This window comes from Topomyia yanbarensis, chromosome 3 (genome assembly GCF_030247195.1).
Source record: "Topomyia yanbarensis strain Yona2022 chromosome 3, ASM3024719v1, whole genome shotgun sequence".
Classification (NCBI taxonomy): Eukaryota; Metazoa; Arthropoda; class Insecta; order Diptera; family Culicidae; genus Topomyia; species Topomyia yanbarensis.
In genome coordinates this window covers 63,330,623-63,349,798 of record NC_080672.1, presented here as the reverse complement: position 1 = coordinate 63,349,798, position 19,176 = coordinate 63,330,623, and the positions used below count along the sequence as shown (strand labels likewise).

The following is a 19,176-nucleotide window of genomic DNA, read 5'->3' as shown; positions in this document are numbered from 1 at the left end:
AATCGAGGCTACACAAAATTCACTATGGCGGTTAATTGTTAAAACTGATTCACACCCAACTAATGCATGAGGCAATATCATCCGATAGAGATAGATAGTTTTCATTCCAGTGCATAAAAATCGTTATCGTAAATTTTAAATAAGCAGAAATTAAACGTTGTGTATCCGATATAAAAAAATAATTTATGCGAACTTTGATGCGTGCTAATCCACTTGCACAACTGCGTGTGTTTTTAAACGCCATCATGAAGGACTTCATCCATGTGATGCCTTTCAAATTGCCGCCCGTGTCCCGACGCAGCACTGGTAATTAGCACGTTTCCTAGAAACTAACCGAGTAATAGTCTCTTCACTGCAACATTTCCCAACGTCCTCGGCTAGTGACGAAAGTGCGTTTACGCTAAGCGCAGATCCGCAATGCAAAAAGGTATTTTCCATATCGTCACCACACCGGTGAACTCGTACAGTCTGACGACGACATGATGCAGCTCGCTTTCCAGCCCGTGCATCGTTCACGTACAGGCTTCGCCGTATAGGTAGGTACCTAGGCCACATCAAAAGCCAACCGCGACACGCAGCTCGGGCCGAATATGATTGGTGGAGAGTTTTGCCGAGCAGTGAAGCCTTATCGCAATTTTCCATCATTAGCATCCGTCGGCCGGGCGTCGCTGCCTGCTACCTGATAGTTGTGTCACCTGTCAGAGCCGTGCGTGATGGGCAAAAGTCATTCACCGAGCAGCGCCACCTGCGTCTGATGTTGCTAGTCAGCGTTCAATAGGGGTATCCTGCTCACGTTTATAACCTGCAAACTGAAAGAAAGCCTCGGAAATGCTTATTTACTCGTCGAGACTTTCCGTAAATCGAAAACCGGCTCGTCCGCAGAGAGTACCTAGTCTTCAATGGAAGTTAACGTCGATGCTAACCCGTCGGTGTTCACAATATTACACACTATTTTGTATGATAATATTGCTTTTCATTTAAATATTTTACCCCTTGCAGTTGACGGCATGCGAGACGGTAACATGAAAGTTCGCGCTTTTCTTTTCGCTCGTAACGATTGCGACGTGGGGGTAAAGCGATGAAGACCTGTAGCCTAGTGCCACCTTTTTCCACCAAGACGTGGATCGGAGGAAATGATTTGGCGGGTTGTAATTAAGGCTGGTAATAATCATAAAAATAATGTTTAGCATTTCTTGGGCAACTGGTGGCTTGTACTACGGGTAGGACTAACAGCGCTTCATGAAGAGCGGAATAGGACAAGTGAATAGATTTAAAAGAACTTTGTTATTTATGTTATTATTAGCTGAGTCACGGGACTTTTGTAATTCTACAATTTGTAAAATAAGTAACAAAAAAAAAAAACGATTATTATTGGGTGTCGGTCTACTCAACTTATGCATGTGAGACACTCTAGCCACAGAGAACAGACGTCCATCTTCAGTATTCAACTTGTGTAAAATCTCTAACGGTTTCGAAGGTAGTTTGGATATCTAAACCAGGTGCGCTACTGTCGTCATGTTTTTTTGTAGCTGAGTGCGACAGAATTGACAGCGGTTATTCCTCTACCCAGTCAAACTACTCTGGAACCGATTCGGACTTCCAGCATGAATTCCAGCTCAAATGCGTCAACCGATAGAGTCGAAATCGGTTGTTTTCTTTGAGCTAGATTCCATGCTGAATCCATCCAGGATTTCGAACCGGTTCCGGAATCGATTGGACGGATAGTTGGGATAGGTTGGTGTGGCGGCGCTAGTGTTTATCGTACATTAATTCAAATGTTTACACACGTTTTTTAAATATTTTTGTTCGATCATGGATGTCTGTTCTCTGTGCTCTAGCTCAGCAGAGAGCACTTCGCTTCATCGCCTACTGGTGGTTTGGGGTTATTCAGGCCGTGCTGTCAAACTATTGGCGCTCATGGTCCAGTTTGCACGTAAAACTACCCAATTACGATTTTATACCCTGTATTTCCCTCTTCGTTTATGGGGCTGACTGTTCGTTTTGAGAAACTAAATGCAGTTTGGAAATACGTTGCAGTTCGAGTAATGGCTTCTCGGTGGGCAACTGTTTGCGTTTTTGTAGACTATATTGGATTTGATTCTACACGGAATATAAGCAACGCAAAAAGCAAGTTCTTTTAACTTATATTTAGGTACTTTTGAGTTTGGTGTTGCTTTCACACTTATTAATGCTGTCAAAAACAAAACGAGAGATTCGACTCAGTCGAGGTCTTCCGTGCAATAAGGACTTTTGAGTTGCTTGAGGTATTCTCCACAGAGAACAGACGTCCATCTTCAGCATTCAACTTGTGTAAAAATCCCTAACGTTTTCGAAGGTAGTTGGAATATCTAAACCAGGTACGCTACTGCCCGGTCAAAAGATTCGGAATTTGATTCGGAATCCTGAATGGAGTCAGTATGGATTTCAAATCAAATGCAACAACCCGGTCAGCTTGGCAAGCAGAAAGTTAGCAAAAGTAGAGCAAAGCGAAATTGATGCTGGCAGAGTTTCTGCGAGCATTTTACGCGATTTGTGCAAGAATTCTGGCAACGAATTCGCTGAAATGCAACAACCGTTTCTGACAGAAGCGGTTAAACCAACCGATGCTGCTAACTTTTATCCAGAATCCAGCCAGAAATGTACGGCCAAGATCTGTGCACGCTTCCTGTAACATCTTTGTCAGATTTTTTGCCCGATTCGTGCTAAATTCTACCAGGAAGGAAATGCCAGGATCTTTGCACAGTTTATGTCCGAGTTATGCCAGAGTTTAGCTCGGTTCCTGTCAAAATTTGCCAGAAAATGCGAGCGAAACCGAATTCGCCCTAGCTCAACTAACCCGACAGGTTACGCGCAGAAATCTGACAGGCCTGCCAAACCAAGACTTACAAAAATCTAGCAGAGCGCCCACTGAGACGTCCAAAAAATTGTTTCAAAATCGTTCAACACGGGTCCAACGATGGACGTTTGTTGAACGATTATTTGGATGTTGTCCAAATTGGTCCAACGAACGTCCTTCATTGGACGATTTTGAAACCAACCGTTCTTAGAGGGCGGTCTCTGCCAGAAAATTTGCTCACGGGGAACCGATTCTGAGTCGGAATCGGTTGTTGCATTTGATTTGGAATCCATACTGACTTCATTCAGGATTCCGAATGGTTTGACCGGGTACCTTCTAAGAACGGTTGGTTTCAAAATCGTCCAATGAAGGACGTTCGTTGGACCAATTTGGACAACATCCAAATAATCGTTCAACAAACGTCCATCGTTGGACCCGTGTTGAACGATTTTGAAACAATTTTTTGGACGTCTCAGTGGGTGGGTAGATTCAGAATGAATTCCAGCTCAAATGCATCAACCGATTGAGTTGGAAACGGTTGTTTTCTTTGAGCAAGTTCCCTGAGACAAGACGTGACAATCGGCTTCTTATTTTTCCTTCGGCATTCTTCTTTTCGCCTATTTTCACCCTGCCGAAATCTTCCGAGCAGTGTTGCTCTTTTTATTAACGAAAACGGAGTTTTCTGCACAGAGAACAGACATCCATGATCGAACAAAATATTTAAAAAAAACGTGTGTAAACATTTGAATTAATATACGATAAACACCAGCGCCGCCACATCAACTTATCCCAACTATCCGTCAAATCCATTCCGGAACCGGTTCGAAATCCTAAATGGATTCAATATGGAATCTGGTTCAAAGAAAACAACCGATTCCGGCTCTATCGGTTGATGCATTTGAGCTGGAATTCATACTGGAAGTCCAAATCGGTTCTGGAGTAGTTTGAATGGGTCCCAGTTAAACTCATTCCGGAACCGGTTCGGATTTCTGAATGGAGTCATCATGGATTCCAAATCAAATGCAACGACCGATTCCGACTCAGAATCGGTTGTTGCATTTGATTTGGAATCCATACTGACTCCATTCACGATTCCGAATCAAATTCCGAATGGTTTGACCGGGGTAGAGTAACAACCGCTGTCAATTCAGTCGAACTCAGCCACAAAAAAACATGACGACAGTAGCGCACCCGGTTTTGAAACCAACCGTTCTTATATGGATAGATGGGATAAGTTGGTGTGACGACGCTAGTGTTTTATCGTAAATTAGCTTAAATGTTTACACACGTTTTATTATTTTATTTGTTCGATCATGGATCTCTGTTCTCTGTGATATCGCGAAAAATCCTCTCCTCATCGGGGAGCTTGCAGAAAATAATTGAACAAAGGATGTTATACCTTTGTAATAGCATGAGCACAGAGAACAGACATCCATGATCGAACAAAAATATTTAAAAAACGTGTGTAAACATTTGAATTAATATACGAAAAACACTAGCGCCGCCGCACCAACCTATCCCAACTATCCGTCAAATCGATTCCGGAACCGGTTCGAAATCCTGGATGGATTCAGCATGAAATCTAGCTCAAAGAAAACAACCGATTCCGACTCTATCGGTTGACACATTTGAGCTGGAATTCATGCTGGAAGTCCGAATCGGTTCCGGACTAGTTTGACTGGGTAGAGGAATAACCGCTGTCAATTCTGTCGAACTCAGCCACAAGAAACATGACGACAGTAGCGCACCTGGTTTAGATATCCAAACTACCTTCGAAACCGTTAGAGATTTTACACAAGTTGAATGCTGAAGATGGACGTCTGTTCTCTGTGGCATGAGTAAAATGCAAATGGTCTCGCTTAAGGATATTCATAATGTTGAACAACTTTATGAGTTGAATGCCTCACTTAACATACTTGAGACAGGTGCGAGATGATTTGAAATATATAACGACCCTGAAAAAATTGATTTTACATTGTAATTGTTGCCGAAGTCAGCCGGAGTCCCAACTGGCTTTACTGAGCCAGACCTATAATGCAAACATAACCCAGCACGCTTGTGATGGCTGTAATATCTACTTTTCAAACTGAGCTCTGTAAATAATTGTTTTCCCTTAAAATATTTTCACAGTCAAATAAGTGCTTCAAATTTCCAAACTGAAATCCCACTCCAAACCTCGTCGTAAAGGACAGTAAACTTCACCAAAAATACTGCAAATGGAACACTTCTACTTATGGTGGCGTAAATAATGCTTATTTTGCAATTCCACCACCCCTTGCACGGTCTCAATTCTGACAAGCTCTGACATCCAAATCATGGGGCCCGACTGAAAACAAGAAGCGTCTCAGCTGGAGCGAAGAATTCAAAATCACTCCCACTGTCGCACTCCGTAGTCCTCCCAATACGAGAGCCGATTCCGGCGAAAAGTGAATTGAAATTGGAACAAGATGGTGTATTTTGGCGAGGAAAATCTTGTTTCCTTCCTTGGTAGCCACTATATTATTCGAGGATAGTAGAGCGCACACACATCCGCATCCGCTCACGCTAACCATATCAAAAACGAGAAATCATAAACATATGCTTGTTAGTATCTCATTTTCAACTTTAGACCAAAGGCTGCCAGATTCCAAGAAAGCTCGATGCTACACTCTGTTTCAGTTATACGACATGATTAGAGAATGGTTAGAATTCCACTCTTGCAACGTTGGGCTGTTTTATGTTGGACTTTTACGGGCCTTACGTAAATCTGAACGAGACCAAACGAAACGTTTTTCGTCTGTATGCCTGACTCGGCGTATGAGTTCGCCTTTACGAGGAACATTATTTTGTTTTAAAGAGTTTGAAAGATTGTTCACCGAAAATGTGCCGTAATATGCTTCAAAGCCTGCTGCTGATGTGCGGTACAACATACATCAACAGATACATCCAAGATCGAACAAATATGTTAATAAAATGTGTGTAAACTTTTGAATGCATATACCACAGAGAACAGACGTCGAAGATAGATGGGATATCCAAACCAGGTGCGCTACTGTCGTTATATTTTTTAGTTACTGAGTTTGACTGCATTGATAGCGGTTATACCTCTACCTAGTCAAACCTTTCTGGAACCGGTTCGGACCTCTTAGTGGATTCAGTATGGATTCTAGCTCAAATGCCTTAACCGATTGAGTCAGAATGGATTGTTTCCTTTGAGCCAGATTCCATACTGAATCCATTCAGAATTTCGAACCGGTTCCGGAATGGATTTGACAGATAGTTGGGATAAGTTGGTGTGGCGGCACTATTGCTTTATCGTATATTCATTTAAAAGTTTACACAAATTTTGTTAACATATTTGTTCGATCATGGATGTCTGTTCTCTGTGAATATACTTTAAAACACTAGCGCCGCCACATCCAACTTATACCAACTATCCATCAAATCCAGTGTTTCAAATAACATATTTCACTCCAAGGAGCCTGTTTTCAAAGTAGGGATGGAAACCAACCCTTGTTATGCACGTTTCTGGGAGTGAGTAAAACAATCAAAGCAATCCAAGTAAATTTTGACTGTTACGGTTAATTTCTTCACTTGATGAAAACGGCACAGAGAACAGACGTCCATCTTCAGCATTCAACTTGTGTAAAATCTCTAACGGTTTCGAAGGTAGTTGGGATATCCAAACCAGGTGCGCTACTGTCGTCATGTTTTTTTTGTGGCTGAGTTCGACAGAATTGACAGCGGTTATTCCTCTACCCGGTCAAACTAGTCCAGAGCCGGTTCGGACTTCCAGATTGAATTCCAGCTCAAATGCATCAACCGATAGTGTCGGAATCGGTTGTTTTCTTTAAGCAAGATTCCATACTGAATGGATATGACGCATAGTTGGGATAGGTTAGTGTGGCGGCGCTAGTGTTTATCGTATATTAATTCAAATGTTTACACACGTTTTTTAAATATTTTTGTTCGATCATGGATGTCTGTTCTCTGTGAAAACCGGTTTTCGCTGAAAACCAGTTTTTGCATAGTCGAAAATTGGTTTTTATTCAAATGATGAAATTGGCCGTTAGGGTTTCACTTCTGGTTTTGGCTCGTCCTGTTCACTGCGGTTTGCGATTCTTGTCCCGTCGCCGCTTATAGACCGAATTTAATTTAAAACTTTGCTAACAGTTCTTCAAGATTTGTTTTGTACGTTTAACATATCTCAAATGTGGTGAAAAAATATTTCTGCTGGAGTGAAAAATCCAAAAGTTCAAATGCATAGTGGAAGGATGTGCAGGTGTATTATTTATTACCACAGATAACAGACGTCCATCTTCAGCATTCAACTTGTGTAAAATCTCTAACGGTTTCGAAGGTAGTTTGGATATCTAAACCAGGTGCGCTACTGTCGTCATGTTTTTTTTGTGGCTGAGTGCGACAGAATTGACTGCGGTTATTCCTCTACCCAGTCAAACTAGTCCGGAACCGATTCGGACTTCCAGCATGAATTCCAGCTCAAATGCGTCAACCGATAGAGTCGGAATCGCTTGTTTTATTTGAGCTAGAATCCATGCAGAATCCATCCAGGATTTCGAACCGGTTCCGGAATCGATTTGACGGATAGTTGGGATAGGTTGGTGTGGCGGCGCTAGTGTTTTTAGTATATTAATTCAAATGTTTACACACGTTTTTTAAATATTTTTGTTCGATCATGGATGTCTGTTCTCTGTGTTATTACTGTAATAGCCGTATACGCTAACCATTGAATGCTAACACCTGCGAGGTCTATCGAGAAAGAAGGTTTCGCCACGAGCTATACCATGGTTCCTATTTTTGCTTTTGTGCGTAATAAAAATGAAGATTAAAAATCTGAATTGAGCTGAACAGGCTTTTAAACTGTATGCTGCAATTATAATCAAGTAACCTGTTTTCACTCCTTAGCAGTTTTCACAGCTCATGAGCCAAAAACACAATTAGTGATGAAGTCATTGATATTAATTATTCGTCAAACTGTAGTTTTTTCAACGCATGCTGATACCCGGTCAAACCATTCGGAATTTGATTCGGAATCCTGAATGGAGTCGGTATGGATTCCAAATCAAATGCAACCACCGATTCTGAGTCGGAATCGGTTGTTGCATTTGATTTGGAATCCATAATGACTCCCCACTGAGACGTCCAAAAAATTGTTTCAAAATCGTTCAACACGGGTCCAACGATGGACGTTTGTTGAACGGTTATTTAGACGTTGTACAAATTGGCTCAACGAACGTCCTTCATTGGACGATTTTGAAATCAACCATTCTTAGAGGGATCCATTCAGAAATCCGAACCGGTTCCGGAATGAGTTTAACTGGGTAGGAGTGAGAAACGCTGCCCCAGTGAGCAAATTTTCTGGCAGAGACCGCTCTGCTAGATTTCTGTAAGTTTTGGTTTGGTAGCCCTGTCAGATTTCTGCGCGTATCGGGTTAGTTGAGCTAGAGCGAACTCGGTTTCGCTCGCGTTTTCTGGCAAATTTTGACAGGAACCGAGCTAAACCCTGGTATAGCTCGGACATAAACTGTGCAAAGATCCTGGCAATTCCTACCTGGTAGAATTTAGCACGAATCGAGCAAAAACTCTGACAAAGATGTGGCAGGAAGCGTGCAGAGATCTTGGCCGTACATTTCTGACTGGATTCTGGATAAAAGTGAGCAGCATCGGTTGGTTTAACCGCTTCTGTCAGAAACGGTTGTTGCATTTGAGCGAATTCGTTGCCAGAATTCTCGCACAAATCGCGCAAAATGCTCGCAGAAACTCTGCCAGCATCAATTTCACTTTGCTCAATTTTTCTAACTTTCTGTTTGCCACGCTGACCGGGTGGTCACAGAGAACAGACATCCATGATCGAACAAAAATATTTAAAAAACGTGTGTAAACATTTGAATTAATATACGAAAAACACTAGCGCCGACACACCGACCTATCCCAACTATCCGTCAAATCGATTCCGGAACCGGTTCGAAATCCTGGATGGATTCAGCATGGAATCTAGCTCAAAGAAAACAAGCGATTCCGACTCTATCGGTTGACGCATTTGAGCTGGAATTCATGCTGGAAGTCCGAATCGGTTCCGTACTAGTTTGACTGGGTAGAGGAATAACCGCTGTCAATTCTGTCGCACTCAGCCACAAAAAACATGACGACAGTAGCGCACCTGGTTTGAATATCCAAACTACCTTCGAAACCGTTAGAGATTTTACACAAGTTGAATGCTGAAGATGGACGTCTGTTCTCTGTGGGGTGGTCAAATCCATGCCGGAACCGGTTCGAAATCTGGCTTAAAGAACACAACCGATTCCAACTCAATCGGCTCCCACCGAGACATCCAAAAAATTTCAGAATCGTTCAACACGGGTCCAACGATGGACGTTTGTTGAACGGTTATTTGGACTTTGTCCAAATTGGTCCAACGAACGTCTTTCCACAGATAACAGACGTCCATCTTCAGCATTCAACTTGTGTAAAATCTCTAACGGTTTCGAAGGTAGTTTGGATATCTAAACCAGGTGCGCTACTGTCGTCATTTTTTTTTGTGGCTGAGTGTGACAGAATTGACAGCGGTTATTCCTCTACCCAGTCAAACTAGTCCGGAACCGATTCGGACTTCCAGCATGAATTCCAGCTCAAATGCGTCAACCGATAGAGTCGGAATCGCTTGTTTTCTTTGAGCTAGATTCCATGCAGAATCCATCCAGGATTTCGAACCGGTTCCGGAATCGATTTGACGGATAGTTGGAATAGGTTGGTGTGGCGGCGCTAGTGTTTTTAGTATATTAATTCAAATGTTTACACACGTTTTTTAAATATTTTTGTTCGATCATGGATGTCTGTTCTCTGTGGTCCTTCATTGGGCGATTTTGAAACCAACCGTTCTTAGAGGGTATTTTTGGGTTTCTCAGTGGGTCCCATTTAAACTCCCCTCTAAGAATGGTTGGTTTCAAAATACCCATTGAGACGTTCAAAAAATTGTTTCAAAATCGTTCAACACGGGTCCAACGATGGACGTTTGTTGAACGGTTATTTGGACGTTGTCCAAATTGGTCCAACGAACGTCCTTTATTGGACGATTTTGAAACCAACCGTTCTTAGAGGGTAGTCTAATGAAGGAAGTTCGTTGGACTAATTTGGACGACGTCCAAATAACCGTTCAACGAACGTCCATCGTTGGACCCGTGTTGAACGGTTTTGAAACAATTTTTTGGACGTCTCAGTGGGTCATTCCGGAACCGGTTCGGATTTCTGAATGGAGTCACCCAGTAAAGTTAATCCGGAAATGAACTGGAATTCCGGCTGGTTTCAGTTCGTACTCCGGCTACATTGACACAACCGATTCTAACTAGAATCGGTTGTGTCACTGGAGCCGGAATGCGATCTGAAACTAGCCGGAATTCCGGTTCATTTCCGGCTATGCTTAACTGGGCAGTATGGTTTCCAACTCAAATGCAACAACCGATTCCGACTCAACCGGTTTCGGAATCGGTTGTTGCATTTGAGCTGAAATTCATTCTGATCCCATTCAGGATTCCGAATTGTTTGACCGGAGTGGAGCCGGAATAGGTACTATAGCAGAACTAGCCAGAATTACGGATGAACTTTACTGGGGCTTTGTATTTTGAATTTGTACGTTGCATTGAAGTTGGTATAAGTATTTTGAGAGTCTTCAAAGCAAGTTCACATTCGTTTTATTGCTTAATATGTTCCTTCCGAAAGTGACCCAACAGTCGGACTGTCCGGCACTTGAATTGGCCGCAAGTTGGGTGTTGTCACGAATCGGAGCTAAGCCCGAGTCGTTGAATGAAGTACATCGATGCTTCGAACGAAATTTTTGGCCATTTCCGAAAACGCTACCGATAAAGGATATAAACCGGGCCAGAGAACTGCGCGAGAAGGCGAACAAGTGCTACAAGAAACAACCGGCAGAACTGGATGCAGCTTTGCGGCTATACAATGAAAGTATTTGCTATGCTCCTGAAGGGTCGGAAGATCTAGGATTGGGATACGCTAACAGGTCAGCGGTATATTTCACCCAAAAACAGTACCGTAAGTGTTTTAACAATATCCAGCTAGCAAAGGCGAATAACTATCCAAGAAATAAGATGGACAAGCTGTTGCAGCGAGAAGAAAGGAGTCTCACATTGCTACAGGACTGTTCGACTGAGAGGAAGCAGTCCCCTTTGCTGGAAGTTGATTTCTGTGGAGTCGAATCTGATTTACAGTTTGTATATAACCCAGGCGGTGGCGGAGGATATATTGCTAAGACTGATCTGCAGGTGGGAACCGTGGTTCTGGCCGAAAGAGCAGCTGTACTGTCTATCTTTCCTAAATCGATCTACTGCAAATGTAGCCACTGTGGCATTGCCAACGGCTTTGATCTGATTCCTTGCCAAATCTGCTGTGACGTTATGTACTGTTCGGAACAGTGCCGTACGAATGCCTTTAACCAGTATCATCGGTTTGAGTGTGAGACCGTGCAAGATATGAAGGTTCTCTTTAAAGGGACCGGACTGAAGGAAATGTTTCAGCTGTTATTGCGCCTGTTTTGGATGGCTGCCGGTAAACTGTTGGACGATGCAGAAGATTTTAGTCTGCAATACAAAGAGAACTTGGATCGCTATCGGAATCCGGTGGAAGTAGAAGTGAGCCATTTAGCTTTTCACGTCTTAGCCACAGAGGAGTCGATGTTGAAGGAAGCCCAACCAAACGACATTATAATTCAGCAATTTTTCAGTATTCTGGTCTATCACATTCTTGTGGAAGAGAACGATTCCTTCCAAAATCAACGCATTTCATACAAGAATAAAAGTTTGTTGATGGAGATCCTGTATCGATTGTTTACGCATGTTCCACGTATTTACGATGAGCGTATTGTTGGTGCGACGTGCTTCTACCCGTGTATAAGAATGGTTAATCATTCTTGTGTGCCGAATGTGGAACAATGTCAGCTCGGGCGACAAAGGGCGCTTTTGGTGAAACGCCCAATCAAAGCTGGCGAGCGAATGGTTCAATGCTATCTGTAAGTACTTGTATACACAAATCCATATTTTGGAACTCAGAATGATGTTACCTCTTTCTAGCTTCGAATATAATACCAATAGAATGCCAAAGAAGGAGCGACAAACGATGCTGCAGGATAAATACAGAATCTTTTGCCAATGTCTTGGTTGCATCATGGATTATCCACAAGTGAGTGCAATGCAGGAGAACGTAGTGTTGAGGAGCGAGCTTGAAGCTATCAGTGAAATAAAAGGAGAAAAAAATCTACGCGCTCTGGAAGAATTTCTGCAGAAGTATGATAATCAGTATCCACTGAGAGCGTTAGCCATTGCGTGGGAGATGTACAGAGACAGGAGAGTTGCTGAACTAAACGCCCGAATCCGTTCAACACTTTGATGTCATTTATTTTCGCTAAGTAATACCACCTCATTTAATCTTAAAGTAAAAAAACCTCACGAGCTTTCTGAATTGAAATAATGTTTTGAACTAAGTCGAAATTGGAATTTTTATATTTATCAGAAAGGAATTTATTGGCCAAAACTTTGTAAATGCGCTTGGTGTTTATAGTTGCCCCAAATAAGATCAATTTATTGGTGTATATTAGATAAAATTACATTTCATACCGCTAGAATGTAGCGAGTACGGATTGCACAGTACCAGCATATTAGGAGAGAAGAATTCGAACTTCGCCTCCGACCTGATTAAACTGCACTAATGCTATAAATAAGTACGTCATTATTCAATGGAAGCATTTTTTTTTTCTTATCGAACAAAACACGCAACCGATCCCAATCCAACCGAATCGAATCGATTTCGTGGTTTGATAATTTCTACCCTAGTTTACATCTACCCTGTACTTAAGCCTAATTTAATTCCAATCTCAATCTGTTCACACCACGAATCACTTCGCAACACCCCCGATGGATCACTAGCGGCGTAATTGAATGAACGATCGCTAATCAAAGTACGGTTCGCCGAAGCATGGATTTGGGGCATCTGCGATGTAATGGGCAATTGAACGAGTGAAATGTTTCCCATCACGAGGTGCAACTGGAGCAAATGACTTACTAATGCTATTTTGTTTCATTGCATCTTCGTCCCCTCTCCCTTATCAATCTCGGTTGTAATTTTGTCTAGGAATTCTCATGGTGAACAATTTGTGTGACTCTTGTCACCGCGATTCTCATCTCGGATTTATTTTTCGGTATGATGGAAACACGAATGAGAAGTCAGGCAAAGCTACCTCAGCCTAAGCGTTTGTGGGAAACAGTTGCATGACTACGGAATGATGATTAGCATAAGCAACCGTCTCAAACCTGGCCTACCCACATGACAGCACCGTTGTTTGCTTTTGGCTAACCGGCTCATTCCGTGCTACGGTTTCATCAGTTTATGATTTGTGGCTGTTTCATAATGGTGTGGCATAAATCAGTTTTGTTCACAGCGATGTTCCAGTGATTAACATGGATCATTTGTCTTCGAGGGAAAGTGGTGGTCGGTTTCGGCCGACAGTGGGTCATCTGAACAGGTGTTATTTGAAGCATGCTGCCGTCGATTTCATTGAGTTGTTTCGTGTAGTGCTACCGTGTTATTAACTGCTTTATGGAAGATTCTCGCGGATTATTTCAAATCCTAACTCATTCCAAAATTTCGCGTCGAAGAGAAGATTCAATTTTTTTTACTGTGTCAAATAATAGAGCGTTTTGACTAAGGACTCAGAAGAAGCATTTGGATTTTTTATTCATTTCGTTTATTTGATAGGTACAGATGCGGATATCTTAAAACTAGGAAGTTACCATGTCGCAATATTTTTTTTATGGAAGAGAAAAATTTTACAGCTATCTTAAGACTAGAAATAAGATTCTATATACAAAAAAAAAATGCTGTAAAAGTTAAAAAAGTTGCGTAGATACTACTCATGTCGTTGATTCGTCGCCTCGAAACAAATTCATCGCAGATTACACTGTGCCTGCTCTTGTTTCCTTTCCTAGAACCGTCCGTAAATATAGAGCGATGAAATCAGTATCAGTATCAGAAAAGTTTGCTGGATGGCTTCGTTGCTGGATGCTTCTCGGACTGCTTGGAGAAGGCTTTTGTCCACGGGAATTCGAGTTCTCTTCCAAGGGGCGCAAAGTGGGAGTGTAAAGATATTTAGCAAGGGTAGTTCCACTTCCAATTCGTCCAGTATCTCATTTCCAAGCATACTTGCTGTTTTTTGTTAGCGTCGTGGTTGGTGTTGAGACGCCCCAAAGTTCACCAGAACTGCTATCGCTGTCCGCAGTCGTTTCGTCGTCGGAGGTGTTAGTTGGCTCGCCGTAGTGCTCATTGTTTTGCGCATTTCCATTATTAATGCGGTTCCCGTCGTGCGCTTTTCTTTTTGCTGCATACATTGCTGTACGTTGTTGGGGGGAAGGGGAGGAGTTGCTTCTCTAATCTTCCGGTCATCGCATCACATGCTTTGGTATTCTTAGTATGTATAACAAACATGAAGATGTGACACAAGGCGCCAAGAGCGCACTAAAATCCTGTCAATCCTATTTTTCATTGGATTGTCTCCTCTAAATATATCACCAGGGGACCATTCATAAATGATATCGAATATTGACAATAGGGGAAGAGCGTCACGTAATGAGATAAAAACTAAAAATGAATTTTAGACGTATCAGCGGATCAGGGATAAAAACGAACAACATTGTTTATGAATGGCCTCCAAGCAAAGAATATTCCATAACAAATATCACGTAACATCGGTGACAGAGCATTGGGATCAAGGCAAAAGTCCCCCCTGGGTCGTGCAAAACGGAGAAGCAACATCAATTTAGGCACAGATAGCAGACGTCCATTTATTTTCATTTTGTTTTGTCTTTTCATTTGTTTCTCCTACTACGATGTGTGCGGATCGGTGCGGGAGAGCGGGACGGCCAAGGAAACGGAAAGCCAGTGGCCCAAACAGATCAGGAACAGGAGGGAGGATTGCGAACAGGGAAACCGACAACAGTGGAGAAATCGTGTGTTTATTTATTATAGCTACGATACTAATCACAATTCTTTTGCTTTTCTTGTTTCGTTTCAGCAAACCAAAACCTATACGGACTAGCACATACGAACAGTTAGGCTTTATAGGTTCTCATTTTGAGAAATGACAATGACACTGTACGAGATGGCGCTGGGCCTGTGGCCTTCGACTGGCATGGTCCATTCTCATTGATTCGGAAGTCTTCTAGGCTGGTTGGTAGATATGTGCTCCTACTTGCAAGTTGATCAATTCGCTTGGGTGGGGGACATGTGGATCCCACTAGTTGTCGACTCTTTAGATCGTGAGTATGAGGCTAGTTCAGGAAAGGAGTGCAGGACTGGCACTTAAGAGATAGTTAACTATTCAGGACTTGTTCTAATGATTACTAAACTCGACCAAGCACACCGGCTCTCAGAAATGATAAGCAACCCTTTCGGGTCGGTGTGGTCTATTCGAGTCGAACCAGGCGGACATTCGGTTCGAGTTAACTTTATGGTTAATAGTGGATAAATATTTCTTACGCCTTTATTGGCAGGATAGCTACTCAGGATAATAATAATAGAAACATTAAGAGTTTGCCTGGATCATAATGTAATGAATATGTATATTGACTAGAACAGGGATAATCGAGTTATAAGAAAGAGAAGAAACAGCACAGTTGAAGGAAAAGTATTCGCGAGTAAGGACTAATACTGCTAGTATGTTTACCGTTTCAATTAATAGTCGATTGATCTGCTTCGGACCTAGGAGACAAAAAGGAGATTAGGAAGAGACAGAAGCGGATTCAATGCGAAATTTGCCAATATGACGTTGACCCCAAGGCGGTGGTTGGATGATTTTCTATAGGATGACAGACTAGATGACACGACGTTACATGCTCTGAACTTGCGCCAAATAGTTTGTATGTATGTATGAAATTCGCGGACATCACGGCTGACTGCGATCTCTAATTTACTTAACAGTCGATTGATCCGCTTCTGACCTAGGGGACCCATGAGGAGATCAGGAAGAAAATAGAAGCGGAATCAATGCGAAGTTTTAATTGCATCACTGACGACTTAGCACGCGTTGTTAGGAGCAGGATACATTGGACCAGACAAAATAGAGAACTTGACGTTACACACTTCGAGACAAACAGGTGCAAAATTTAGTCCTCCTCCCGAGGACCGGTGTTTAATTGGCGGACAGTCGCTAATCCTTCCGATTTTGCAAATTTTGTCTCGCGGGACGGACCGAGATCCCTCAAGCTATAAGCTGCAGTCCTATCAGCCCGTTAAAAAAACAAATGCGGATATCTTAAAACTAGGAAGTTACAATGTTGCAATTTTTTTTATGGAAGAGAAAAATTTTACATCTTTTACTATCTTAAGACTAGAAATAATATTCTATATACAAGAGCGGGGGCAAAAGATTTTTTTTATGAAAAATTTCAAAACAAGGAATTCAATAGTAATAGTTTTTTGCAAAATATTTTACAGTTATCTTAAAACTAACAATATAGTTTGGTACGCAAAAGGGGGAACAAATATTTATGAGAAATTTCACAGATGTTTTAAAACTAGGGATACAATTCTATTTACAATATGGGGGACAATAGTTTTAACAAAGAGTAAAAATTACAACTATCTTAAAACTAGGAATACGGAATACAAATTTGTTTTTTTATCGGAGACTTATGCTTTGTCAAGATATTCAGAGGGGGGCTAATTTCCAAAATCAGTGTAGAAGCAGTTGTATCAAGGACAGGGAGAGAAGGCGTAGATGGTGACCGGGAGAGAAGAGCAAAACTTGCAACTTTCGGGCAAACGGGAGATCAGCGAAGCAAATTAGCGCCTCAGTCTAGTAGGTCGAATTGGTGGATGGTATTCTTCGGACCCGCAGGGAATCCTTCAAAAGTCATCGGACCTCGAGTCGCTCTCGCTTCAGTTCAGTCCGTAGTGTTAAGTGCGACGGCGGTTACATAGTGGCAGAAGTATTTGGATTGTTCTACCCAAAACAAACCCGTGAAACTCGGTGTCGCAATTTCTAACCGACTGGACACGTAAATATTTTGTATTCAGGAACTCCACTATTTGCACTTCGATAGAAGGAAATTTTGGATGCCATAATTCCGGGTTTCGGTTAAAAATTCTAATGAAATCATGCTCAAGACTGGTAGTATCTTACTCATTTTAAAGGGCACGTGTACACTTCAGGCGGAATTATCTGTTGGTGGACCGAATTGAAACAAACCTCGTGGAGATCAAAGACTAGTTTGCATTTCGGGTAACGTGATTTCGGACCCTGTGTTTTTTAAAAGAAACCCGGTGTGGGGTATACTTCAAATACCGTGACGAGAAATTTTCATACTACGGGTAAAGAGGTAACGAAGCATGTCTAAACCGATGCTGGTACTTCCAGAAGCATCCATGTTCGAACACGCCGAGACATTTTGGCGTAAGTCGGAATGTCCATCCTCTTTCTTTCTGATCTTGCTGCCACTTAGTCAATGAGTGCGCTCTGACAAGTTTCCTGGTAGCGTTCCACATCCTCAACTAGAGTGATGCAGATGGGGATTATCCTGGCAAAGACGCATACCACCTCCGACGATATCGTGTTCGTCAGCTTCGTCCGATTCCGCTCTGGGCTAACGCAACAGCCCAGGCCGGAACTCCAAATCTCAGTAGGGTAAATAGGTCTTATACGCCCCCCCCCCCCACCCCTTAAGCAAAAATAGCTATATTACACCATTCGACACTATGATCTCCGCACCAACTACTCTAATTTGTTGGGTAAAATGCTCCCGGTTAAAGTATAATTAGGCAATCCATTAGACGTTTGTTTGACAATTCAGCGGTGGGTTCTGTCAACAAGTCTACTCCTGCGAACAGAAAAACTCGTCCGACAAACAACTTTGTTAGTCCGATTCGTTTGATGTTGGATCGAATCAACGATATTGTCGGACGTCGCACCCATCGGAGTAACGTCAGAATAAGTAAACAAGAAATAGTCAGCTGATCAAAAACGTCTCATGGATTGTCTAATATGCTCCACGACAAGAGGATGGTATTACACGCTCATACAACACCACTCAAAATTTGAGTTCAGAGCACTCAATTTCAAAAATAGAAGCAATGTGTCAAAAAATGAGTTTTTATTTGAGTAGATTGAACTCAACTGGTGAGTAACCATTCAATTTTCAATATTTCGAATGAAAAAAATAGTTAACTTCAAAAGAAAATGAACGAACTTTGTCGTTGACTAAAAGTTTTATGAAAGATCAAGCCGCAAATCCTGTAGTTGTAGAGCCGACTTGGATCATTCACAAAAAGGTAAGTTTCTCTGAGGTTTGTTGATATTCAAATCAAACATCCATTCGTATTTTTGTAGTTTCTGCCATTACTATGAGGCGCTGATAGACATGGAATACGTCCAGAGAAACCTTTAAGGATTATATTTCCAGGCATTGCTAACGCCTGGAGGTTCAGGTAAATGATATGTGAAGTGCCGGTGAGATTCTTTGTTGTTATATAAAAAATACGGAATCATTATTTTCCGTATTTGCTTTTTGCGTAAAATCTACTCAAATTTGACATTAGCATCCCAAACTCAAAACTGAGTAAACGAGGCAAACTCATTTTTGACTACGTGCACTTTTTATGAAATTGAGTGGCTGGCCACTCAAATTTGAGTTTTTATGAATGAGCGTGTATAGCAATCGGTGAGTATGCCCCACAACAATGGGTGGGGCGTTTTAGCCGGTGATGAGCTGTTGTGAATGCATTAATAATTCTACACGCACACGTAGTTTTAAGCCAAGCTAAAAACTAAGATAGTAACTATAATATTCTAGTAAGTTACTTGAAATAGTTATATCAAATCCGACTGTTTCTAATTGGCTGTAATCTAGGGCACAGAGAACAGACACAGCATTCAACTTGTGTAAAATCTCTAACGGTTTCGAAGCTAGTTGGGATATCCAAACCAGCGCTACTGTCGTCATGTTTTTTGTGGCTGAGTTCGACTGAATTGACAGCGGTTATTCCTCTACCCAGTCAAAGTAGTCCGGAACCGGTTCGGACTTCCAGCATGAATTCCAGCTCAAATGCATCAATCGATAGAGTCGGAATCGGTTGTTTTCTTTGAGCAAGATTCCATACTGAATCCATTCAGGATTTCGAATCGGTTCCGGAATGGATTTGATGGATAGTTGGGATAGGTTGGTGTGGTGGCGCTAGTGTTTATCGTATATTAATTCAAATATTTACACATGTTTTTTAAATATTTTTGTTCGATCATGGATGTCTGTTCTCTGTGTCTAGGGGCAGATCACTTGTGATGTATT

At 41.9% G+C, this 19,176-nt stretch overlaps 2 protein-coding genes across 2 annotated transcripts in view; both read left to right on the top strand.

Annotated features, from left to right (window-relative positions):
- The window catches only part of LOC131691058 (mucin-2), a 610,571-nt gene that overhangs the window by 100,609 nt on the left and 490,786 nt on the right, over positions 1-19,176 (top strand). The window lies entirely within an intron of this gene.
- On the top strand, positions 10,503-12,561 carry LOC131691059 (uncharacterized). The gene is made up of 2 exons (XM_058977219.1): positions 10,503-11,855; positions 11,917-12,561. Exons 1-2 carry the CDS (start codon positions 10,537-10,539, stop codon positions 12,230-12,232), a joined length of 1,635 nt encoding a protein of 544 aa, XP_058833202.1. The 5' UTR covers positions 10,503-10,536; the 3' UTR covers positions 12,233-12,561.